Source organism: Montipora foliosa, chromosome 5 (assembly GCF_036669935.1).
Source record: "Montipora foliosa isolate CH-2021 chromosome 5, ASM3666993v2, whole genome shotgun sequence".
Lineage (NCBI taxonomy): Eukaryota > Metazoa > Cnidaria > Anthozoa > Scleractinia > Acroporidae > Montipora > Montipora foliosa.
The window spans coordinates 27,584,419-27,611,918 of record NC_090873.1 but is presented as its reverse complement, the minus strand read 5'-3'; the positions used below and the strand labels follow the sequence as shown (position 1 = coordinate 27,611,918).

General features: G+C 38.9%; 1 protein-coding gene and 1 pseudogene across 7 annotated transcripts in view; one reads left to right on the top strand and one right to left on the bottom strand.

Moving 5' to 3' along the window:
* LOC138003852 (uncharacterized) overlaps positions 1-16,665 on the bottom strand; it is a 52,357-nt gene extending 35,692 nt beyond the window's left edge. The window contains exons 1-6 of one of the 7 annotated variants that reach the window (XM_068850124.1): positions 11,409-12,459; positions 9,901-9,978; positions 3,325-3,421; positions 1,898-2,010; positions 1,022-1,216; positions 1-99 (exon numbers count right to left, since the gene is read on the bottom strand). The exon at positions 1-99 is cut by the window's left edge and continues 88 nt beyond it. In XM_068850124.1, the coding sequence (XP_068706225.1) occupies positions 1-99; positions 1,022-1,216; positions 1,898-2,010; positions 3,325-3,406 (489 nt within the window). In that variant the 5' untranslated portion in view covers positions 3,407-3,421; positions 9,901-9,978; positions 11,409-12,459. Of the gene's footprint in view, positions 100-1,021; positions 1,217-1,897; positions 2,011-3,324; positions 3,432-9,900; positions 9,979-11,408; positions 12,460-13,982; positions 14,157-16,558 lie in introns of those variants that run through there. The other 6 variants (XM_068850121.1, XM_068850122.1, XM_068850123.1 and 3 more) reach the window with 6 other exon arrangements.
* Positions 16,666-21,233: 4,568 nt separating this feature from the next.
* The window catches only part of LOC138002539 (uncharacterized), a 23,863-nt pseudogene continuing 17,596 nt past the window's right edge, over positions 21,234-27,500 (top strand).

The following is a 27,500-nucleotide window of genomic DNA, read 5'->3' as shown; positions in this document are numbered from 1 at the left end:
CCAGATGTTGAGAAGACACCACTTCCAATATTTCAGTGTTCGGAATTCACCGAACCATTTGTTGTTCATTAAGCCACGAAGCACTGGATGTGCTAAAATCTACAATGGAAAAAAGAGAATTCGTCAATTAATGCACGTAATTAAAATACTCTTAAAGTGCACCTAACCCCAAAATATTTTTTTCGCTAAAATAAATCTTTGCACCTGTTCGAAACCCATTGCGGCCATTTTTTCCTTTTTCTAACAAATCCTGCCATTTTATGGGCTTCGAAAGTTGCGAAAATCCAAGCGTCTTTTGTTCACGACCGAGTCAGAAGGGGAGTGGGTCTATTCCAGCCTTGGCGTCACATACTGATTTACATTGCATTAACTCTTTGTAAAAATGCATGCAAAGTAGATTGTGACGTCAAAGCAGGAATAGACCCACTCCCCTTCTGACTCGGTCGTGAACAAAAGATGCTTGGATTTTCGCAACTTTCGAAGCCTATAAAATGGCAGGATTTGTTAGAAAAAGGAAAAAATGGCCGCAATTTGTTTCGAACGGGTGCAAAGATTTATTTTAGAAAAAAAAATATTTTGGGGTTAGGTGCACTTTAAAGTGAAAGAAATTTAGTGCAGAAGTAGTTTCGTTTCACTGATGTGGTTCTCAGTTCTTGGTGTTAGAGTTGTTCTTGTTGTTATTTCTGTTTGTTTCTTTGCGTTAACTGTTTAACGGAAACTGGAATTGCCATACTCACACGTCCGACAAAAAGCCCGCCAGGCCCGCCATATATTCAGACTCTTGGCTCCGTCAGTTTCAAGTCCGATCCATCCCTCCCCTTAAATTTCTTGTGCAAACTTCCAGAAAGTTGCAAATGGACTACGGTCGGGTCAGGTTGTGCATAGAGAATCTCCACGATGAACACCACAAGGACATGCTTTCGGACAGTTCTTTTGTGTTATGATCGAGGGTGATTTGAACCGGGCAACTTCCGCTGAAACATTCTTAAGCCGACCGAGTTTAAAAGCTTTGGTTTCTTACCTTTTTTTGGTCCATTTCTATAGCATCATCGATGACTTGATCCAGTGAATCGGCAAAAGTATGGCGGAATTCTATATCTGATTTTAACGGATTTAACAGCGAGCAAGAGAACTCGTCCACAGAGTTGGCCAATTTTGTAAACTCTTCCTCGTCTTGTTCCTTCTTGTCTGCTCTACGACGCAGCTCACTGCTTGCCTAACAAATGAACACAATAATGTGTCAAGCCTCCTAGAGATAAACATTCACCTCGCAAACAAACGGCGTAACGTATATATAGTTTATGTGTTCGGCTCCTAAATGACGAGTGCTACGCGGACGAGACCGTTTGGTGCTATTATATCAGTAATATGTTAAAATTACGAGTGTTTTTTTCGGAGGAAAGTCACATTTTACATCTGTTCACAATTTTTCTCTCGTATTCTAGGTATTTTTGACATATCACAAGATTTTAGAAATCTTACCACTGAAAAAAATTTCTCTAGATCACAGTAAAACATCTAGACTGAGTAAGGTCTTCCGTACATATCTGCTGGTTGGTGATAAATACTTTATTTGTCAAAGTAGGTCTATCTCTGGGGGGTACTCCCATGTGAAAAGGTTGGGGATACTCGTCGTCTCGTGCAGGGGTGTAAATCACTGATTTTGGTCTTACTTAGGGTGTTCAAGACGAAACGTCACGAAGTTTAACCGTCAAGGTATCGTTTAGGGTTGTATACTGTCTGTCCGTTTTCAATGGTATCTTTAAAGATCAAATACAGCTCGAGCAGCACCCAAATTTGTCTCACTTTAATAGCGCGTTTAATTCTAATTTTATTCTCCAGCATCCCAAAACGTTTCGCCTGAGAGTCTTATTGATAGGCTCTATATATCATCTACCTTCATTGCCACGTACAATGTGTTGTTCTTGCATTTTGTTAAAACTTGCGGGTTAAGCCTGTCTGTTATGTCTTCCACATCCCCCGTCTTAATCATCTTCATCAATCGAGACTCTAAGAAGGAATAGACCCAGACTTAAACATCACCGCTGCTTTAAAAACAGTTATAAAAGAGCGCATTTTGATTCAGTGTATGTACTCTCAGGATGAGAGTCACTAGAGGATGTTTCACGATACTGATGCCGGGCAATAGACTGTGATATCTTGATTTGCCCCGAAAGATCAACCCACCCGAGACTTCCGAGACTGTAAAAAAATACATTCCATTCTCTGCCGACTATCTACATATATTTGGACAATCACCTTCTTCAACTATTTTTCTGTTTAAAGAAGAGGCTCAGGATGATTACGCTTTTGTTCAAGAGGCTTCTTCTTTAGCCTGCGTCAGTGAGCATTCCCGTAGGAGTGAAAGAGTTTTCGGCATTTTTCCCCAGGAAAACTGGGACCGAGAGCAAAAAACTGAATCGAAGGAAGTGGGGGAGGTCCGATAACATACTGATTATTAGGGACTTTACAATAGGAAGGCAACGGCTACGAGAACGCCACAAAGCATTGAGCCTAATGAACAAAAACAAAGGCTCTGCACGCTCTGTGCGTGCGTTTTTCATTTTGGTACATTTCATTTGGACGTGAGAACCTGACCAGATGTTTTATAATTTTCTTCCTAAACAACCACACCGTTCATGCTAATTTTACTCCTACAATGTTGATACACACTTTCCATTCCGAACGACTTGGAGTTATCACGAAATTATCACAATAACGGGAAATAATATTTTAGACAACGTTCTCGGTGGCGTCGCCGTCGTCCTTGCGTGAAGTCCTTATTCTTGGGTTTCACTCACGTGATCAATAGCCATGTTTTTCAACGAAAACAAAAGAAGACATTAGCATAATAATAGCTTTCAATTCCCGGAGGATTGGATCGGGACACCAACATGGCCGCCATTTCATTGTTTGGGGACACCAACATGTCGGCCGTGACGTCAAGTAAAATCCAAGAATTGTGCGGCCAAAATGCGGACATTTCTGCGATCATACGGCAACGCTTGCTATACGCAGGATAGAAACTCGCTCCTAGTAGACAATAGATGGTCGCAATAACAAAATGAAAGATTTGTCCACAACAAAGCCAGAACAATTACCGGGTTTATCATTGACCATAAACATAGTTCACTTTTTCAAAAGGGAAAACGTTCTATATGATTGTTAGTACCTAACTTTTCGGAAACTATCGACAACTTTGCATGGTCGACAACAAAGTAACATAAATCACTATATCTTTTGTTTGCATCAGTATCGTGTCCCAAGACAAGCCAATATTCAATCTTCATCATAAACATTTGCGGGAACTCCGTATCAACCTACCTTGTTCTTCTTTCTCTTTGGCTTCATCTTGATCATTATTTGACAATTCTTGTAGATTTATTCCACTTTCTGATTCTTCCATTGTCTTTTCGTCTCTCTAAAAACCACTAACAAATGCAAATTTCTGACTGACAAATGAAGCAACTGCTTGAAAGGAACCGTACCAAAACCTTCTACTAAAGTTTTAATGAGCGCTACAATAGCTGTGATTACACACACCTTAGGTTTGGGGCCTTCCGGAGGGTAAATTGCTTGAGTTTGGTTCAGCTCAGGTTTCATGTTACCCTTGGGGATGAGGTTACACAGTAAAAGACTCCCCGGCTAAATTGCAAAATATCCCGTAACACTAGTTATTCTGCGTAGCTCTTATAAATGGCTACGCAGAAATGCGTTCGATACCGATATAAGGTCAGTGTAAAATGCAGACTGCAGACCAGGGGTAAAATGTACACTGAGGTTATAATGTAATCGCTGAAAAAGCTCAAACCCTTCAGAAATGCTAACCTTAGGCCTAATTATGCATAAAAGAATATTCAAGCTTAACTGTTAGCATTTGTTAAGGGTTTGGGCTTTACAACAGTTACATAATAACCTCAGTCTGCATTTTACCCCTGGTCTGCAGTCTGCATTTTACACTGACCGGTTCGATATATCAATATTCACACAGGTTTTACGGTTAAATTTGAATTATTTTGTTTAGAAACCTCCCTTGAGACTTGTGAGACAAAGAAAACAGAACTTAGCCGTGAAATTTGACCATAAAGTCTTGTAGCTATACCTGAATACCAGGCAATAGGCTGTGATATCGTGTATATAACGAACTCCGTCTCGGCCTACTGCTCTCTTATCTACAGTTATTAGGCCTCGGCACTGATTTCAAACTGGTTACCTTTCAGTTATTGTAGTGCTTATCAACAGTTATTACGGCTCAAGTAACTTCGCTGAATTATGAATAAATTACAACAGAGTAGCTGCGTAGCCACCTTCCAGAGAACTTGAATGAATTATAAACAAATGACAACTCGAGTAGTCGCGTAGACGCGTAGCCACCTTCCAGAGAATTTGAGTGAATTATGAATAATTGAGAACTCGAGTAGCGGCGTAGATGCGTTGATGGCTGCACCGTGTAACTAGAGATGCGGGGTAATCTGCAATTACTCCGACTCCCCTCAGGATGTGATATGATATGAGTTCACTGAACTTGCAAATTGTAGCAGAGAAAATTATAACTTAATCAGCTTCGTAACTGACAGTCTGAAGGGCAAACTCATGAAAATAAAGAAAGAAATACTCAAAGTGATGCACGAAACCCTGCCATGTTACGTCGTGCGCTGCAGTTAGCTACGTTCTGCTTCATGATTAGCCAAGCCATCTCAGGGAGCATATACACCGCACTTTTGATCAGCTCAGGAATTGTCATGGGAAGTTCTTTTGTTGTTTTTTATGTATCCATGGAAATAACTTAGGACATTTTCGGTCTAGGGAAAGCGGTTACACACAAAAACGTCCTTGCCAGTGGATAAACGCTATTTACACATGGATAAAAGGGCTAGTGTAACCACAGCTAATGGCTCTGCGTGCTCTGCACGTGCAAGAGTTACATATTTTGGTACTCTAATTCCGTGACCATTCTCTCAAGGATACCTTCTTATTATGCAGAACGTAAATATTACGTGCCAAATGCGGCATTTGGAAAGGATTCTGTCTTTTCAACTGGAACTGGCTCTTAAAACCCATATAGACTGAACACGTATTACATATACATTCTTGATAAATTCTTACCTGGTAAAATACAAATTCACTGACCATTAGCTATGAGTATTTGTAATATCATAATTATCACAATGACATATAATTCGGCCCGGATTGCATGGTGAAATTACAACTGATGTTTCTTTCACTTCGATGAACATTTCATCCCTGAAACAAGAGTACGTGGTGTATGATTCTTCGCAGATGTCATTTTTATGAATGCAAAATAGAACCGAGAAAAAAATTCATATAGACGTTTTAAGTGCTAGCCTCTTTATCAGGTACAAACCAGTGATAGCTTTAGATAGTCCTATTATGCAAAACAATAAATACAGCGCGGAGTGCGGATCTTCTTCTCCCTTGCCGTTTTACGCGCAGCACACGACTAACTGAACGCCTGGTTTTAGCAGTTAATCTATATCTTCCAATCAGCGAGCTCTTTATAACTAACAAATCAGAACGTGCTATGCTTGTTTTAATACGCTATATCATTGATTCTTACTTCAGAACTCGAATCTGTAGCTCTCCTTTTGAGCTCTTCGGAAACGCGCTAAAAGCAACTGACGAAGGATTTAATTATTTGATTTTTCCTTCTTGTAAGAAACAATCGGTGGCTGGTCTTTAGAGTTCTGAAAAGAACTGTCTTTCAGCTTTAAAATGCAAGACCGGTTTCGGAACCAAATAATTAAATCCTTCGTCAGTTGCTTTTAGCGTTTTCGAAAAGTAGAGCTAGTTTCGAGTGCTGAACTAAGAATCAAGTCTCTTTAACCAGCATAGCGTTTTCTGATTTGTTAGTTCAGTAAAGGGCTCGCCACTCGCTTATTGGAAGATATAGAATATCGGATCATATTCAGCAGCTGTGCACGAGGCCCTATGTTAAAACAGGGATAAAATTAAGCATAAAACAACCTATATAATTCTAGAAACAGACCGCACCCTATGTAACTCTTGTTTCTTTTGTAAGCGCTTAACTAACAAACATCATCCTTTAACAATTTATCAACATAACAATCTTGGGATTAGGAAGTTATAAGGAATCAAATTCTAACACTACTTAGTTCTAACGGCGTTGTAACTGTTTAATTAACTTATCTCAACTGAACTTGCAGTGCTTTACTGTAATTACTGCTTTGCTCAGAATGCTTACAAACGCCGTCTATGAGACTGCTTGCTAACGCCGTCTTTAAGACTGCTGACAAAGGCCGTGTGTAACACTGCTTACAAAAGCCGTGTGTAACACTGCTTAAAAAGGCTGTGTGTAACACTGCTTAGCGTGTGTAAGTCTTGTTAGAAAAGCCGTCTGTAAGACTGCTTACAAACGGCTTGTGTAACACTGCTTTCCAATGCTGTGTGTAAGTGCTTCTGCGCGCAGTATGTTATGGGTGTTTGTAAGAACGCCTCGTGTCATTTTAGAACCTTACAAAATGTCCGTGTAACATGATACTCTTAAAAGTGCCTTATTCATCCCGAGACTCTTACAAATGCCATGTGCAATCGAAGATGTCTTTCAAACGCCTTGCGTAGGTTAAAACAGACTTGTGTATAGAAACTCTTAAAGCCGTGCAGTGTGTAAGACGTCTTACAAAATCCTTTTAGAAAATCGGCGTGCGCAATGCGAGTTGTGCTTGTGATAAGGGTTAACACTGCCCAGTTCAAAAGTTTGTGCCATTAATACAAAGAAGCCATTACATGCACTGGGTTGATAAAAATGGTTTTTATTTTTGACAATAACTAGTGAATTAATTTAAGGTATAAAGAAAACTTAGCTTTTAATTGCCTCGTCGTGTATAGTTTGAATGAAAGTATTTTGAAAAAACAAAAAGAACGATTATCCTTACTAGTCTGCGTATTTAGCGTTTCGGTAGGTTTGTTGCCGAGTAAAAAATAGCAGGCAGGCGAAAGCCTAAAAATGAGAGATTTTTGCTATTTTCTCCTTTACTTTGGAGCCAAAAAGTGTCATATATCGTATGTCGGTCTTCTTTGTTCAGAAACCTCACTGAAAAGCTTTCCGCGTTGCGATGCGTTACTACGCTCATTTTTCTGATTAAAAGGAATTAACTATTTAAATTAAAAAAGTGCTTTAACTACGTAATTATTTTTTTGAAAATGCCAAAGATTCGGGTCAGTCGGACGACGGTAAAAGAAAAATAAAAAGGGGGTGGCCTAAACAACAAAAACATTGCAATATAGAGGGTGAACAGAGGCTGGGACAGCCTTTTTACATGATGGGACGCAAAAAGCCCTAACTGTAAGTACTTTAAAGGAATGCTAGTTCAGCGCACTAGGATTCCTAACATACTTTTCATTGAGAAGCGCAAGTTTTGACACTGTAGGTGTAAGTTGTAATCCGTTGCAATGTCATGGAGCGGTCATTTTATTGAAAACGACCCAGAGAACTCCAGAGAATATGATCCTCAGTGAACTGTGCGTTCTCTTTTGATGGCGCTGAACGAGACGTCAAATCCGTAAACAATTATTACAGGGTTGTTTGGAAAGGAAAGGAAAGGAATTTTATCTAAGTGTCTCGTGGGTTTAGCACTGGAGCACTAATTGGGGACACTGTAAAGTGAAATTAACAATCAACGCAAATCAAGGCAAATGCTGGTTTTTGGGGAGAGGGGAAACCGGAGTACCCACAGAAAACCTCTCGGTGCAGAGTAGAGAGCCAACAAACTCAACCCACATATGACGCCGAGTCGAGGAATCGAACCCGGGCCACATTGGTGGGAGGCGAGTGCTCTCACCACTGCGCCATCCCTACATGGCGGATCGAATTTGGAAGAGAATCATCTAGACTTGTGAAAACACTAACGAACAAAGATCAAACCAGAGGAAAGAGTGGAAGAAAAGGAAACCACCATTAGCGACAAGAAATGTTGCAAGAGACATTTCAGCGGAAATTACTCGAAGAAACAAGTACAACAATTTTTCACGCTTGAGACCTGAAATGGGAAAATCTTTATAGCTTAGCACGGTAGTGAGAGAACTGTTGAAAACAATGGTTAATCAAAGGATGTTGCCAATATACAGTGAGAAAAATTTCCCGCTCTTCTCCCCTAGAATGCAGTTAATTTTCTTGTAAGCTTCCAGCAACGTTGGTCAGAATTTCTTTTTACTCTGTTCCTGTGGGGTCGTTTCGATTACTAGGGCTAATGATCATAGGGAATATGTAGCACTTTAAGTTACTCTCTGACAAATGATGTAGTTGCTTCGGTTTACTTTCCTTTGGCCTTCTCACTATCATAATCACTGACGCTGAAGCGTTTAGTCTTAATTCTGTTTCTGGTTTGCCAATAGCGCTGACGTATGTTGAATTTTTGTGTGCATTGGGCAATCGAGGCGACAGTGAATTGTAAAGAAAATAGCATCATCTAAATCAACTTCAATTAGGAATTAATAGGTTATGGTGACGTTTTTTAAACGAGCTTTTTAGAGAGCTTTCAAAAATTTTTATTGGGATTACCCCTTTTTATTGGGATCTAATTTTCTTCCCTTTGACTCCACTTTGGAAAAGATCTTACGATTTATTTTATAGTGCATGGAACAAACTTTTCTCGCTATAATGAATTTTTATCCAGGTTTGAGTACTCCTTTTGTATTAGCATTTATTTTGCTTTTTTTTAAAGCTTTGTCATGTTAGTTTTTTAATAGAAAACGACTATCGTACGTTCCCGCCAGTGGTTCCACGTGATCGCCATAGTAACTTCATTGGCGGAAGAAATATGAATTCATCGGTCATGTCGCAGGCAAACTCGGAAAAAACAGTCCGCGAGTGCTCCATCGAAGTAGTCAAACCTATGATCTTCCATTTACTAGTTGGAATGCTCCCCTACAGGAGACTCATTGGAGCTAGGCCATTAAACTAGGTTCTAGCGACTCTACAACTTTGTCCAGAAAGAATTGAGGGTTTAGTTGAGTGCACTACACCTGCAAGTAATCGTTTGGGAGGATTTTGTAAGAACAAAACCGCTACTGGGTGAAGGAGTATTAAACGATGTACAATACACGAAACAACACTTCTTTGTGACTCATAGACAATCATATTTAAAAAAAGAAAGATTAAGGCAACTTTATATCACAGTTTGCCGTCATTTAAGGGTCGATTTGTCCTTTACTGGAATAAGAATTAACATAAATATATACATGTACATGTACATTTTGCAGCGCACTCGGCAAAGTCTCTGAATTTTGGCCGTTCCGGCTTAGGTGGCTTTATGCATTCTAACGCAACCTTTTCGAAGCATTACTACAGGCCAGGACGACCTCTTATCGGCTATTAACATGATTAAAGACAATAAAAACCCGCCAGTTCAGGTGAAAAAACGCAACATGCATTGTTACAAATTATCTAGTAAACGGCTAAACCTACTTTCCACGTTACATCAAACTGTTTGAGGTGTGTCACCCTCCAGTTCAGATGAAAAAGACGCAACATACATTGTTACAAATTATCCAGTAAACAGCTAAACCTAGTTTTCATGTTACATCGAACTGTTTGAGGTGTGCCACCTTGTCTCTCATATACCGGGCTCTGAAATCGTTAATCATTACACATATACTGGGAAGTGAAAGCGTTAATCATTACATGAAAGCAGTGAACAACAGAGGGCTCAGAAATAGTACTAGAGGAACAGTGGTTATTTACTGAGGAACAGTAGGCTTAGAGGAACAGTGGGCACAGAGGGTACAGAGGAACATTAGGCACAGAGGAAACTTATGCACCGAGGAACAGTGAGCACAGAGAAACAGGATGCACGGTATACAATGGATAACAAAAGAAGAAACCAGAAGACTAAAAGCCAGCAGTTTTAAGGGTTAAGTTACCTTGAATTGGGACGTGGCTGCCTCCACTCTTTTTACACAGGGAGTCGATATTGTTGACACAACCCAGTTACCTCTTTACTGAAACCCAATGAATTCGTTGAATTAAGGGTGGACAATTCCTGCACTTTGACAGATCACGAAAAAGTGGTATAGCTTCTTTAAAAACTCCAGCAACAGAGAGGGCAAAGAAAGGTAATACAGTTTGCCAAACTCTTACTGCGAAACTCGGAGATCCGTGAACATTGGTGTGATTATTTATAGTATCCTATTGTGGGTTTTACTCTTCTTAGTCACTATACATACAAGGTTGAAACGTCCTTCATATCTGGCTGCTATGTCGTGGATAATGGAGCCAAAAGGTCGAGACAGCAGAAAGCAAATCGTTATCTTTAAGAAGATTACGACAGTTTTTTTCTTTCCAAGAAAAGCGTAAGTGTTAGGTGACGTGATGAACTTGTTGGTTTAAATTAGGCTTTTCCCGATTTATATGCATAATCTCCTTAAGTTTAAGTTGAAATTTAGTAGGGGCGGAATCAAGGATTTCGAAACAAACCGCACAGCAAGATTGACGAACACGTTCTGAGCTTAGTAAATGTTTATGAATGTTTCGCCTAGTTGTTATATAGTCCTAAAGGTTTTTCAAATATTCTGTAACTGACGATGATGTTCGTCACATCAAAACATGTCTTGGAAAGAAAAAAAATGCCGTAATCTTCTTAAAGATAACGATTTGCTTTCTGCTGTCTCGACCTTTTGGTTCCATTATCCACGAAATACAAGGTTCAAGTTTTTCATCAAATGTAGCCCTTTAAAGAAAACGACAAAACTTTTAAGATTATAAGACATGTTTCGACAGAAATTTCTGTCATCTTCAATTGATTAATGTCCAAAGCGTTAGAACTTGAATTTATGAGTAGGAACAAGTGAATTAAAAGGATAGTTTAAGGACGCGTTCGATTGACCCTATTCCGGAATAAGAATACGTAGAGTGAGGATTAAAACGATATGTTTGGCGCGTTTCAAAGCAGCAAGGATAATAAAAATATATTTAAAATAGCATTTTAGTAGATACTTGACAATTTTAATGTGAATCTCCGTAAAAACGAAGGATTTCTAACTTATATTCCACGTATTCCTATTCCGGAATACGGTCAATCGAACGCACCCTAAGATTTATCTAACGTTTTGTACATTAATCAACTGAAGCTAACAGAAATTTCTGTCGAAACATGTCGTATAATCTTAAAAGTTTTGTCTTTTTTTTTAAAGTTCTGATTTGCCTGCTAATATCAAGATCCTGTGGAAATAGAGCCCTGCTTTAAAACTGAATTTGGTTTTTTCCATTCTTTTACAAGCGCTCGCGGAGCCAGGAGATGCGATTCATTCACTTTGCCTTCCTTTGATTGGATCAAGAATTGGACCAAGAATTGTTTGTTGGAAGTTTTTTCATGATCACTAAACAAAAAGTGTGCGATAAACCATAATACTACCCTTTACTAAAAACCTACCAGTTTCCACCTTTTCTCCGGGATTCTCAATGGGTGCTTTGTTTTTCGAAGGAATGAACTACGATATTAATAGCGCTTGTCGACTTCGTTCCAAGTCTTTAAATCATGATTTGGGCGGAACATTCTTCAACTTTGATAGATCACGTGTCTCCGCGTTAATCGAGGGCTTTTGTAATGCTATACCCTCTCGATAATCCTCGACGAATATCAACGATTTATCCGAGCAACAAATAATATCACAAACAGCGGGATCGGTAATCAGAATTCGAAGTACCTACATGCAATGTGTTTTAGCGCGAAAGTAGAAATTTGTTTTATTAGTAGTTTTCTTTCTCATTGGTCGCCTTACGGGTGTGATTTTTCGTTTCTTTTGGGTTAGTGACTCATTCACTGATCTCTGTCCCCTGCCTCACTCAAAAATGGCGTTTTCAAAGAACTCAACTGAAAATAACTTAAGATTGTAAGTTAATGATCTTCAAAGGTACTTACTAAAATTTGAACAATTTCCTTATTAAATGAATTCTTCTAGTGATTTATTTGTTGCATCAAAGATCGAATTGATTTACCTACTCCAGGTTACTTAGGTAAACAGCTGGGCAGATAAGCTCTTTGTGCTTGACGTGTGGGTTTCTGTATGTGTATACGGTAGGTTTCTTTTGAACGGGTTTGGCACCATATACCTCTTAGATAATAGCTAGGCGTGGCCACTGACTGTGAAACCGTATCTGGGAGCACCTTTTTGCCTTTGTTTAGCCTGCGCATTCGAGCAGTCAAGCATGCTCTTCATGTACCTCGAACCCCTGGGAGCCTTCTCGCAGGCTAGTCTTCGTAGAATAAAACTGTCAGTAACCGTTTGTCAATTGTGGCAACAAAAAAAGACAGGATTTTTTTTCCTTTCTTCCACCCTTTTTACATTGGAAATCAATATTGTTGACACAACCCAGTCACCTCTTTACTGACACCCATTGAATTCATTAACGGTGGACAATTCCTGCACTTTGACAGATCACGAAAAAGTGGTATAGCTTCTTAAAAATCTCCAGCAACAGAGAGGGCAAAGAAAGGTAATACAGTTTGCCAAACTCTTACTGCGAAACTCGGAGATCTGTGAACATTGGTGTGATTATTTATAGTATCCTATTGTGGGTTTTACTCTTCTTAATCACTATACATACAAGGTTGAAACGTCCTTCATATCTGGCTGCTATGTCGTGGATAATGGAACCAAAAGGTCGAGACAGCAGAAAGCAAATCGTTATCTTTAAGAAGATTACGACAGTTTTTTTCTTTCCAAGACATGTTTCGATGTTACGAACATCATCGTCAGTTACAGAATATTTGAAAAAACCGTTTGGACTATATAACAACTAGGCGAAACATGCATAATTAACTATGATTAAGTGACAAAAATTACATATTTGAGTGAGTTACAAAGTGTTTGAAAGAATGTAAAGCCTAAAGCGTAAGTGTCAGGTGACGTGATGAACTTGTTGGTTTAAATTAGGCTTTTCCCGATTTATATGCATAACTTCCTTAAGTTTAAGTTGAAATTTAGTAGGGGCGGAATCAAGAATTTCGAAACAAACCGCACAGCAAGATTGACGACAACGTTCTGAGCTTAGTAAACGTTTCGCCTAGTTGTTATATAGTGCAAGCGATTTTTCAAATATTCTGGAACTGAAGGTCATGCTCGTAACATCAAAACATGTCTTGGAAATTAAAAAATGTCGTAATCTTCTTAAAAGATAACGATTTGATTTCTGCTCGACCTTTTGGTTCCATTATCCACGAAATACAAGGTTCAAGTTTTTCATCAAATGTAGCCCTTTAAAGAAAACGACAAAACTTTCAAGATTATAAGACATGTTTCGACAGAAATTTCTGTCATCTTCAGTTGATTAATGTCCAAAGCGTTAGAACTTGAATTTATAAGTAGGAACAAGTGCTAATTATGCTAGTAACAACGGAATGTACATAACACGTGACAATGTGAGAATTAAAAGGATAGTTTAAGGACGCGTTCGATTGACCCTATTCCGGAATAAGAATACGTAGAGTGAGGATTAAAACGATATGTTTGGCGCGTTTCAAAGCAGCAAGGATAATAAAAATATATTTAAAATAGCATTTTAGCAGATACTTGACAATTTTAATGTGAATCTCCGTAAAAACGAAGGATTTCTAACTTATATTCCACGTATTCCTATTCCGGAATACGGTCAATCGAACGCACCCTAAGATTTATCTAACGTTTTGTACATTAATCAACTGAAGCTGACAGAAAGTTCTGTCGAAACATGTCGTATAATCTTAAAAGTTTTGTCTTTTTTTTAAAGTTCTGATTTGCCTGCTAATATCAAGATCCTGTGGAAATAGAGCCCTGCTTTAAAACTGAATTTGGTTTTTTCCATTCTTTTACAAGCGCTCGCGGAGCCAGGAGATGCGATTCATTCACTTTGCCTTCCTTTGATTGGATCAAGAATTGGACCAAGAATTGTTTGTTGGAAGTTTTTCATGATCACTAAACAAAAAGTGTGCGATAAACCATAATACTACCCTTTACTAAAAACCTACCAGTTTCCACCTTTTCTCCGGGATTCTCAATGGGTGCTTAAGTTTGTTTTTCGAAGGAATGAACTACGATATTAATAGCGCTTGTCGACTTTGTTCCAAATCTTTAAATCATGATTTGGGCGGAACATTCTTCAACTTTGATAGATCACGTGTCTCCGCGTTAATCGAAGGCTTTTGTAATGCTATACCCTCTCGATAATCCTCGACGAATATCAACGATTTATCCGAGCAACAAATAATATCACAAACAGCGGGATCGGTAATCAGAATTCGAAGTACCTACATGCAATGTGTTTTAGCGCGAAAGTAGAAATTTGTTTTATTAGTAGTTTTCTTTCTCATTGGTCGCCTTACGGGTGTGATTTTTCGTTTCTTTTGGGTTAGTGACTCATTCACTGATCTCTGTCCCCTGCCTCACTCAAAAATGGCGTTTTCAAAGAACTCAACTGAAAATAACTTAAGATTGTAAGTTAATGATCTTCAAAGGTACTTACTAAAATTTGAACAATTTCCTTATTAAATGAATTCTTCTAGTGATTTATTTGTTGCATCAAAGATCGAATTGATTTACCTACTCCAGGTTACTTAGGTAAACAGCTGGGCAGATAAGCTCTTTGTGCTTGACGTGTGGGTTTCTGTATGTGTATACGGTAGGTTTCTTTTGAACGGGTTTGGCACCATATACCTCTTAGATAATAGCTAGGCGTGGCCACTGACTGTGAAACCGTATCTGGGAGCACCTTTTTGCCTTTGTTTAGCCTGCGCATTCGAGCAGTCAAGCATGCTCTTCATGTACCTCGAACCCCTGGGAGCCTTCTCGCAGGCTAGTCTTCGTAGAATAAAACTGTCAGTAACCGTTTGTCAATTGTGGCAACAAAAAAGACAGGATTTTTTTTCCTTTCTTCCACCCTTTTTACATTGGAAATCAATATTGTTGACACAACCCAGTCACCTCTTTACTGACACCCATTGAATTCATTAACGGTGGACAATTCCTGCACTTTGACAGATCACGAAAAAGTGGTATAGCTTCTTAAAAATCTCCAGCAACAGAGAGGGCAAAGAAAGGTAATACAGTTTGCCAAACTCTTACTGCGAAACTCGGAGATCCGTGAACATTGGTGTGATTATTTATAGTATCCTATTGTGGGTTTTACTCTTCTTAATCACTATACATACAAGGTTGAAACGTCCTTCATATCTGGCTGCTATGTCGTGGATAATGGAACCAAAAGGTCGAGACAGCAGAAAGCAAATCGTTATCTTTAAGAAGATTACGACAGTTTTTTTCTTTCCAAGACATGTTTCGATGTTACGAACATCATCGTCAGTTACAGAATATTTGAAAAACCGTTTGGACTATATAACAACTAGGCGAAACATGCATAATTAATTATGATTAAGTGACAAAAATTACATATTTGAGTGAGTTACAAAGTGTTTGACAGAATGTAAAGCCTAAAGCGTAAGTGTCAGGTGACGTGATGAACTTGTTGGTTTAAATTAGGCTTTTCCCGATTTATATGCATAACTTCCTTAAGTTTAAGTTGAAATTTAGTAGGGGCGGAATCAAGAATTTCGAAACAAACCGCACAGCAAGATTGACGACAACGTTCTGAGCTTAGTAAATGTTTCGCCTAGTTGTTATATAGTGCAAGCGATTTTTCAAATATTCTGGAACTGAAGGTCATGCTCGTAACATCAAAACATGTCTTGGAAATTAAAAAATGTCGTAATCTTCTTAAAAGATAACGATTTGATTTCTGCTCGACCTTTTGGTTCCATTATCCACGAAATACAAGGTTCAAGTTTTTCATCAAATGTAGCCCTTTAAAGAAAACGACAAAACTTTCAAGATTATAAGACATGTTTCGACAGAAATTTCTGTCATCTTCAGTTGATTAATGTCCAAAGCGTTAGAACTTGAATTTATAAGTAGGAACAAGTGCTAATTATGCTAGTAACAACGGAATGTACATAACACGTGACAATGTGAGAATTAAAAGGATAGTTTAAGGACGCGTTCGATTGACCCTATTCCGGAATAAGAATACGTAGAGTGAGGATTAAAACGATATGTTTGGCGCGTTTCAAAGCAGCAAGGATAATAAAAATATATTTAAAATAGCATTTTAGCAGATACTTGACAATTTTAATGTGAATCTCCGTAAAAACGAAGGATTTCTAACTTATATTCCACGTATTCCTATTCCGGAATACGGTCAATCGAACGCACCCTAAGATTTATCTAACGTTTTGTACATTAATCAACTGAAGCTGACAGAAAGTTCTGTCGAAACATGTCGTATAATCTTAAAAGTTTGTTTTTTTTTTAAAGTTCTGATTTGCCTGCTAATATCAAGATCATGTGGAAATAGAGCCCTGCTTTAAAACTGAATTTGTTTTTTCCATTCTTTTACAAGCGCTCGCGGAGCCAGGAGATGCGATTCATTCACTTTGCCTTCCTTTGATTGGATCAAGAATTGGACCAAGAATTGTTTGTTGGAAGCTTTTTCATGATCACTAAACAAAAAGTGTGCGATAAATCATAATACTACCCTTTACTAAAAACCTACCAGTTTCCACCTTTTCTCCGGGATTCTCAATGGGTGTTTTGTTTTTCGAAGGAATGAACTACGATATTAATAGCGCTTGTCGACTTCGTCCCAAGTCTTTAAATCATGATGTGGGCGGAACATTCTTCAACTTTGATAGATCACGTGTCTCCGCGTTAATCGAGGGCTTTTGTAATGCTATACCCTCTCGATAATCCTCGACGAATATCAACGATTTATCCGAGCAACAAATAATATCACAAACAGCGGGATCGGTAATCAGAATCGAATTCGAAGTACCTACATGCAACGTGTTTTAGCGCGAAAGTAGAAATTTGTTTTATTAGTAGTTTTCTTTCTCATTGGTCGCCTTACGGGTGTGATTTTTCGTTTCTTTTGGGTTAGTGACTCATTCATTGACCTCTGTCCCCTGCCTCACTCAAAACTGGCGTTTTCAAAGAACTCAACTGAAAATAACTTAAGATTGTAAGTGTTAATAATGATCTTCAAAGGTACTTACTAAAATTTGAACAATTTCCTTATTAAATGAATTCTTCTAGTGATTTATTTGTTGCGTCAAAGATCGAATTGATTTACCTACTCCAGGTTACTTAGGTAAACAGCTGGGCAGATAAGCTCTTTGTGCTTGACGTGTGGGTCTCTATATGTGTTTACGGTAGGTTTTTTTTGACCGGGTTTTGGCACCAGTAACTACTCCACTGACGTCTTCGGAAAAAATCGTGATTCTTTAAACCGAAACCGTTGAAGAATTTCTTTAGTTGATTAAACGCGTTGTCGTTGTAAAGGGAGCTTTTTTTTCGTAATTTTAACTGTCGAGTTATTCCTGCCAAAAAACCGAAGGACGTAGCCAAGGTTGGAATAGGCGGAAGATAAAGCTTTTCCATGATTCTTTGGATCAGCCAAGAAATCCAATGTGTACTTGTTCAATTTTTTTTCCGGAAAGTGTGAAATCACAAAATTCCCGCTTTTAAAGTATTGATGTGAGTTTATGCCACAAATATTTTTTCTGAGGATAACCGAGTAAAGGGACTGCAACCCTTTTTTGCGCCATCTCCACTAAAATAATTACAAACATACCTTTGATCTGTTAAATTGTGAAACGTGAAATGGTACTGATCAAATGACAGCATTTTCCAGATGTTTGAGACACGTATTTGGAAATATTAGATCTGGAATATCACATTGGTAGATGCACGGAGATAACAGAAATTTTTTTCGGACATGGGGGATTATAACGCCTATCCCGACCGCAAGAAAACGATCTCAGCGTGAAACTGTACTTACAGTAGAAGTAACTTGCGTCCCCTCATGTCCAAAACTAAATTTCCAAGCCTCCATTAATTTGGCTTGGTTAATTAAGAACGAAAACGATTCAAAAAATAGGGGCAAAACCAAGGAAAATGAACATAAATTAGTAAGCCATAACCGAGAATTCGAAATACTCGAGTTCGAAATAAGGAAGTTCAACTGTACTGGAGATATTTACTGTTGAATAAAACGCTGAAAAATCATTGTAAGAAGTGCTTGAAAATAACTAGTTTTAATTGACTTAAACTTATAACTGTGCTTCTAGAATTGGAATATGTGGTATAAAGTAGCTTTAGGCGGTAGTCGTTTACTGTTTCCAAAGTCTTTCGTCAAATTCGAGGAGTTCTCAATAATCCGGGTTGCCAAAGCGGACAGTTGGTTCTCACCGGGTGAGATTTAAATCATAAGAATTTGCTTTTACTTTGCAGAAAAAGAATAAACATAAATAACTGGTACTTACTTGAAAAGCCGCTTCAAGACGTTTTGTATGCCCCCTACAACAAAACGAAAATATAGTTAACTTCTGTATATGAAATTTGATAAACATGGATTCTCTGTATGACTAAATATTCTTACCTAACAGGTTACACCTGTAGAATGAATGGTAAACCAAGGCTTGGCGAGTTTTTATAAACCCAAAAGAGGAAATAAATGTCACCTATTGGTGAAAGGTACTTATTTTAGGATATTTGGTTTGTTTGGTTCAACAGTAACATACTTCAAAGGAAAAAATGATGTGAATGTTATTTTGTTAAATTAAGGCGTAAAATATAATTGAATGGATTTCATGACGCTTAGGAAATAATCGTACAACCAAGGTTTTGAAAGTCAATAAAGTAAAGTAAAACACAAGTTTCGTTACAGCTGTTGCACATTTATTTGCTATTTCCGATTTGTCCCTGATACTTCAGTTAATCTGCGATCTGCCTTGACGTGATAGCGGAACTTCATGTTATTTGGAACTCTTAAAAAAAAATTCAACATTGCCTCAGTGTACATATGCCTTTAGGTGGTGTTCATTAACAGACTTACCGCAGGTACTCGGTGCCGAGTCATGCGAAGCAGGCTGCGATCATAACTGGATCATTAACCCTTTGGCTACTAGAGATTTGGCCGAAAAACACGTTTTGAAGCTAGTTGATGGGTTTTTTGGTCTCTGTCGTGCTGTTTAAGAGCTAAATCTCCCTACAAACCCGTTTCCAGGTTGTACACTCCGCGGCCATTTCAGCCAGATGCAAAATAAGCGCTTGCAAAGTTCGGGCATACGCAGAAAGCAAAATATCGACATAGTTTTTGGGTTTAAAAGTAGCACAACACTTTCGACTTTCACTTTTCGCTTTCTCTCCTTCCCTCTCTTTTCGCTTTCCTTTCCTCATTTTTTTTCTCAACTTGCTGGTCATTTGGTAGGCTTTATTTTGGTGGGAAGAGTTTCTGAGAAACCTTTCATCATCTTAGAATTAGGTGCTCAGAAAGGTAGGTGGGTAATGGAGCAAGCTTTTCATGGAGATTTTCAGGTCAGTGTTACATGGTTTTTTTGGCCGTTTCTCCAGTTTCCTTGACTGAATTGTGCTCATTCTGGTATAGTTTGAGAGATCTCTTCTCCCTGCACAAGTTAGAGGACAAAGCTGTTCCTGACCGTTAAAAGTGATGACGTCACAAGGGGTAGATGGGACCAGATAGTAATCAAAGGGTTAAGATTCCCAGGAAGTCCTTCCATGTCTTTTATACTAAATCACTCACAAGAGCGTACTAGTTTAAGAGAAATGTACATCGAAGGGAAATGTTTAAAAGCCCTTTCATAAAATGTCACTTTGTCTGGAATGATCAGTTTCAGAATGAAGGTGATTAGGGTTCTGTTTTGTAGACTCAGTTGTGTTGTGATTAGACTGCAAAACAGTAGTATTTTTTGCGAACGCAAGCGACAAGGTAAAATAATATTCAAACAAAAGGTCTTGAGCGAGTGTAGAAACGGCGAGGGGGAAAGGGGAGAGGCTCGCGCGCTTCACACTCGAGGATCATGCTTACGGCGCTTCGTGCCTTCCGAAAATGGAAGAAAACGAGTGTTTTGCAGTGTATGTTGTGATCGCTAAAATTACGCGATTATTGTGTAGAGTCAGTTTAGGTGATCATATGTAAATTTCCTTCAAGTTTATAACTAAACACTTCCTTGATTTTATGATTGTTGGGTGATTGTTTTGTACCGACAAGAATATCCTTGAGTGATTTTTCCTTCTTGTAAGAAACAATCGGTGGCTGGTTATTAGCGTTCTGAAAAGAAATATCTTTCAGCTTTAAAATGTAAGACCGGTTTCGGAACCAAATAATTAAATCCTTTGTCAGTTGCTTTTAGCGTTTTCGAAGAGCTCAAAAGGAGAGCTACAGATTCGAGTTCTGAAGTAAGAATCAATGATATAGCGTCTTAAAACAAGCATAGCGCGTTCTGATTTGTTAGTTGTAAAGGGCTCGCTGATTGGAAGATATAGATTAACTGCTAAAACCAGGCGTTCAGTTAGTCGTGTGCTGCGCGTAAAACGGCAAGGGAGAAGAAGAGCTGCACTCCGCACTGTATTTATTGTTTTGCATAATAGGACTAATGATTAATTCGATCTGAAGCTATCACTGGTTTGTACCTGATAAAGAGGCTAACACTAAATACGTCTATATGAATTTTTTTCTCGGTTCTATTTTGCATTCATAAAAGTGACATCTGGGAAGAATCGACACCACGTACTCTTGTTTCAGGGATGAAATGTTCATCGAAGTGAAACAAACATCAGTTGTAATTTCACTATGCAATCCGGGCCGAATTATATGTCATTGTGATAATTATGATATTACAAATACTCATAGCTAATAGTCAGTGAATTTGTATTTTACCAGGTAAGAATTTATCAAGAATGTATATGTAATACGTGTTCAGTCTATATGGGTTTTAAGAACCAGTTCCAGTTGAAAAGACAGAAATCCTTTCCAAATGCCGCATTTGGCACGTAATATTTACGTTCTGCATAATAAGAAGGTATCCTTTAGAGAATGGTCACGGAATTAGAGTACCAAAATATGTAACTCTTGCACGTGCAGAGCACGCAGAGCCATTAGCTGTGGTTACACTAGCCCTTTTATCCATGGGTAAATAGCGTTTATCCACTAGCAAGGACGTTTTTGTGTGTAACCGCTTTTCCTAGACCGAAAATGTCCTAGGGTTATTTCCATGGATACATAAAAAACAACAAAAGAACTTCCCATGACAGTTTCTGAGCTGATCAAAAGTACGGTGTATCTGCTCCCTGAGGTGGCTTGGCCAATCATAAAGCAGAACGTAGCTAACTGCAGCGCACGACGTAACATGGCAGGGTTTCGTGCATTACTTTGAGTATTTGCATGAGTTTGCCCTTTGGACTGTCAGTTACGAAGTTGATTAAGTTATAATTTCTCTGTTTACAATTTGCAAGGTCAGTGAACTCATATCATATCACATCCTGAGGGGAGTCGGAGTAATTGCAGATTACCCCGCATCTCTAGTTACACGGTGCAGCCATCAACGCATCTACGCCGCTACTCGAGTTCTCAATTATTCATAATTCACTCAAATTCTCTGGAAGGTGGCTACGCGTCTACGGGGCTACTCGAGTTGTCATTTGTTTATAATTCATTCAAGTTCTCTGGAAGGAGGCTACGCAGCTACTCTGTTGTAATTTATTCATAATTCAGCGAAGTTACTTGAGCCGTAATAACTGTTGATAAGCACTACAATAACTGAAAGGTAACCAGTTTGAAATCAGTGCCGAGGCCTAATAACTGTAGATAAGAGAGCAGTAGGCCGAGACGGAGTTCGTTATATACACGATATCACAGTCTATTGCCTGGTATTCAATTTAAATATTCCTTTATGCCTAATTAGGCCTAAGGTTAGCATTTCTGAAGGGTTTGGGCTTTTTCAGCGATTACATTATAACCTCAGTGTACATTTTACCCCTGGTCTGCAGTCTGCATTTTACACTGACCTTATATCCACTCGGTATCGAACGCATTTCTGCGTAGCCATTTATAAGAACTACGCAGAATAACTAGTGTTACGGGATATTTTGCAATTTAGCCGGGGAGTCTTTTACTGTGTAACCTCAAGCAATTTACCCTCCGGAAGGCTCCAAACCTAAGGTGTGTGTAATCACAGCTATTGTAACGCTCATTAAAACTTTAGTAGAAAGTTTTGGTACGGTTCCTTTGAAGCAGTTGTTTCATTTGTCAGTCAGAAATTTGCATTTGTTAGTGGTTTTTAGAGAAACTTATGGACTATGGAAGAATCAGAAAGTGGAATAAATTTACAAGAATTGTCAAATAATGATCAAGATGAAGCCAAAAAGAAAGAAGCCAAAGAGAAAGAAGGGAGAGAAGAACAAGGTACGTTGATACGAAGTTCCCGCAAATGTTTATGATGAATATAGTGATTTGTGATTAGTTTGTTGTCGACCATGTAAAGTTGTCAACAGCTTCCGAAAATTTAGGTACCAATTAACAATCATGTAAAACGTTTTCCCTTTTCAAGAAGTGAACTATGTTTGTGGTCAATGATAAACCCAGTAATTGTTCTGGCTTTGATGTGGACAAATCTGATGATTGAAACTGGTCTCGAAATGTTGTTTACTTGGCCTTAACCGGTTTCTGATTGGCTTACGCAGCGTAGCGTAACAAGACCGAGCGAGACCAGTTTCACCAATTGGTGTTACACCACAGGCGCCCCAAGCTCAGTGTGAGCATGGCCGACAAAACATAACGATTTGTATGGGAATCCCGATAAAACTCTTAAGGAGGTAATAATATCGTATGTACCTTCCTTCCTGTGTGGTTATCTTCCAGATCCGACGCGATTTGAGTCATTTCTCAATTTCGTGGTTGTCAACGGTTTAATAAAATCCTAAAGCTGGAGACTAAATTCTCAGGTACCACCAATTTGAGTCAAATTTTTCTGGATAAAATGTTCCCATGGTCACAATTCCACATTACAATCAATTGGGAAACACTGAACTTTCATCTCAATCCACCATCAACGCAATAGCAGTCGTGCGAGCCACCTCAAGGGGTAATAATGCAGGAAAACGGCTTTCTAAAGATACGCTTTCACAGCAAAGTAGACACAGCTTCGACCGTTGATAACAAACTGAGCCTTACCGGAGTGGCAGACCGTAGTTTTGTCAAACGCAAATTTCTTTATTCCCCTGGGTCCCGACATGACTGTATCCACTCAAGCTTTCAAGGAATGGACCTCTTTAGCTTGTACGTTTTGTTTTTTCCATTTCAGACCACGTGATGTTACTCTAGGGGACAGTTTCTTTCAAATGTCGTCTTATGCACGAGCGTATGTATGCATAACTTATGAAAAAACAAAAGGAAAATTCCCTTGGGAACATCACGTGGTTTGAAATGGGAAAACAAAACGTACAAGCTAAATAGGTCTATTAACGTGCAAATAAACTTTGTTCTCGTAGGATATCATGCTTCGAATATTTTGTGGCGGAACAAACTGAAGCCAGTGAAATGTAATTATTAGCATCTGAGAGAAAACAGTCGTGTCTGGAGACCCAGGGGAATAAAAAGATTTGCGGTTGACAAAATACGGGAACAAATGTTATTTGCACAAGTAATGTTGATTCCTTGAAGGCTTGATAACTACAGTTACGATTGCGATGAGCCTACTACGTGCAAGCCTTATTAGGGACTTTAAGCACCGATGACGGCGACGGCAACGGCGACGTGGGTACCGAGCGGAAAGACTGGGGAGAAAACGCCGTTGTGGCGCGAATTCTGAACATTAAGCACTTGCCAAATCTTCAGAGGTGACGGCAAATTGTTTGCAGACTGAATAACTGTATTTTTCTCATCATGCCTTCTTTAAAAATGGCTAGAAATCACCTTCTCATAAGCCATTACGAAGGGATTGTAGATGACGAAGAATTTCTTCTGTTATATGACATCAACACATCCCCAAATCTTGATTTACCGTACGATTTGTACGAGCGTTTTGACCGAACAATAAGTGTTGTCCTCTCAGATTATTCTTATGAACTCCTCTACCTTACACAACTTTAACTGTGACCTTGTGGTATAATCAGGTATCCTTAACATTTAGAAGCAAACGCTGGAGACCAGGTAAAGGATCGCGAACTTCAAACAAAGCAACACAATCTCCATCGCTTCAGTCTCATTCACTTTCGAGAAACCAAAATCGTGGTTAAGCAACAATCACTCAAAACAAGAACACCTCTTAACTATCCTTCAACTTCATGGAGGTCAGTAGATTTTCAAAACACCAACATATTCAAAAACAGGCCGAGAAAATGAGTTCTTTACTACTCACGTTTTCACACAACGGCAAATTCCCTCTCTTCACGTTGCGACATGACGGCTACGTGAGGGCATTTTCGCGCCAGACATGCGCCTTTGGTAGTTTGGGTTTTCCCAGTAGCCTCTCCCGTCGCCGTCGCCGTTGCCGTCATCGGTGCTTAAGGTCCCTATTAACTAATAAAAACGGCGTGAATGCGCAAAAGTTTGTTCACAGTCACGCCTCCTTCGTGTTGACAAACTTCAAAAACACATTCCCGAAGCCGGAAAGCGTTGAAAGATGCGAGAATGAAAGCCTTAGTCAACAAACGTTTGCGCATTCGTGCCGCTTTTACTAGTTAATAGGACTTGTACGAACTGTATTTATCAAGCCTTCAAGGAATTAACATTAATTATGCAAATGAAATTTTTTCCAGCATTTGTCAAATTTTTTATACCCCTGGGTCTCCCGACACGACTGTTTTCTCTCAGATGCTAATAATTAAATTTTACTGGCTTCAGTAAGTCCAGCCACAAAATATTCGAAGCACAATATCCTACGAGAACAAAGTTTCTTTGCATGATTCCTTGAAAGCTTGAGTCAATACAGTCATGTCGGGACCCGGGGGAATAAAGAAATTTGCAGTTGACAAAACTACGATCTGCCACCCCGGTAAGGCTCACTTTATTATCAACGATCGAAGCCGTGGCCACTTTGGTGTGGAAGCGTATTTTTAGAAAGCTGTTTTCCTGCAATATTACCGATTGAGGTCGCTCGCAGGACTGCTATTGCGTTGATGGTGGGTTGAGATGAAAGTTCAATCTTTGTCAAGCCTCCAGCTGAAACGTCGTCTGTTTAGCCAGTTAGAAGGGGCGTGGCTCGAAAGCCCAGTTGAATGATGAATTCTTAAACCTACTGACCGCCCTATAAACGGGCTGATAATCGTCTCGTACGAGATCGTTCTATCATAGACGTTTGTACTTCAAAGCGACTTCTGAATATATTACGCCTGCTAGCTAAGAAAGGATATCTTTGATATTCCCGAAGTTTGCCAAAGTCAAATACGCTCTCTCGGTTACATTTAATAATGACTGATGACCCACAGTTTGGGAGAACTCGAAAAAGCTGTGGAAACACTCGCCTTACGCCGCCTTCCCACAGCATTTCTCGTTCTCCCAAACTTTCACTGGTGTTTCTAGAACTCGATAGAAACACGGTGCTCGTTTTCTATTTCTTAATTAATAAATGTAACTGATTATTTCCAACATTTTGTTCAAGCAAACATTTCTGTGTTTTTGTTTTTTAGAAAGTTATCGTGATTATTTTACGACTCCATACTTTGTCTTTATCCGTGACGCACTAATAAGCTACCTGGTTTTGTTTGGACTCCACTTTACCATCTGCCTGGAGAATTCAAACATTCCTTTCACTTGGATAGAGTGGGCGATTCTAGTATTCTTCACGGGTCGTGTATTATTCGAACGCGAACAATTCACAAATAAGAAAGTTGAGGAGACAGTAAAGAACAAAAGACGACATTGCAGACGTATGAGATGTAACCGGGGTTGTAAATACCTTGAAGAAGACGAGGAAACGGAAGAGCAAGAAACTAAACCACAAGGTTTTACTCTGAGATTCTCCAAGTACATAAAGTAAGTAAAATTTTGTCTGAGGGGGCTGGTAACCAATTTCTGTTGAACTTATGATGGATGGACCGGTACCTCATCCAGGAAGGCAATCCTGCAATGCGGTAGTAATGATGGTATTCGCCTTAAGTCACCGAGTTTGAACCTGGATTAGAATTTTCCGGCGATATCAACTCCCATTTCACTTCTCAATGCAAAGTTGCTTGTTTAAAAGCAAGCAACCAATTTCCATTGCACTTGTGGTGCATGGTGAGCACTGCATCTAGGAACGCAATTGCGATACCGTCACCCGCCCTAGATCATCCTGTTCGAACCCGTGAATTCAAGCGCCACCTTTATGGAGATCGTTCTAAACTCCCGTTTTTCTTCTCACTGCAAAGGTGTTTGTTTAAAAAGTTGTAATGCTTTTTAAAGGAGCACTGTCATGCTTAATTGCCTGTTTTTAGGTCAAGAATGGGTCAAAATCTAAATTAGTTCTTTAGATCACACGTTCAACATTCCTGACAAACTACTGACAAGATATGAAATATATTTACAGAACAAAGCTATTGGTTTTTTTAATATTTGGCGACTTTCTGAAGGCATTGTCTCCAAAATTAACTAAGAAAACAGACTACTTTCTTCAAGTTTCACTCCATTTCCATCCTCTCCACCCTTGGCTGTACCAACAAAGAATAGATTCAGTGCAATCCAATGGTCGTTGGCAACAAAACTTCTGCATTATTTTTTTGGTTTTCATTGATGCAAGGTCGTCTTTTAGTGTTTTGAAGTTTGACTAAAATAGCGTGACACTGCCCCTGTAAGTTTGAAATAATTCATTTATACACAGACAACTTAGACAGTTCTTTAATTACTAGAATGACTCTAATTATAATCGGCAAGCTAAACCATCACACACACATATAATTCTGATTCAGAAGTGCTCAGCTCAAAATATACTTGCCCTTAGACATTGTCTTTGAGAAAAAGTGCTTTGTCTTCGTTTGTTTGTTTGTTGGTTGATTAAATTTTACCTATGTTTACCCTTTGTTTGTAGTGATTGGTGGAACATCTTGGACCTCATCACGCTCATCATTTACTTCACTAGTTTTGTTCTAAGAATGGTCACGTTGGCTTTGTCAGGTTCCGTGACCAACAACCGATCCCTCGTCATAGGTGGCTATTTTTACGGCCTTAGTTAACGCTTAGGGCATTTGGTCACGTGATGGAGACAACAAAGCAAACTGGACCCATCCAGACCGCTTTCTTCCATATCTTGAGTGACATCGCTACCATATTTTGGCAGTTTATAGCAACTATTTTGGCCTTTTCTATTGCAATGACTTAAGTTTACGTGGCTGAGAAGTCTTTCATATCCGACGACAAGGGAAACGAACTGTGAGTAGACCTCTTCCCAGTAAAGTCGTTTATTTGTAGAATTTACTCAATATGTATGCGAAATATAATATGTCAAAGCTTGCCCTACAGCCCTTTTTTCTGCCATAAAAAATGCAGATGTCTGTCTTACTAAAAAAAAGTGTCACCATGCTCTTTCCATTTCCTTGGATCAAACTTCCCTTGGTAGATGCTGAAAGGTGAGGTGGAGAAGCCGTCGGACATAAGCTTACATAAGTTATATACCTTATCATTTGCTTGCCATGTATGAGTTTGTGCATACGACTGAATATTT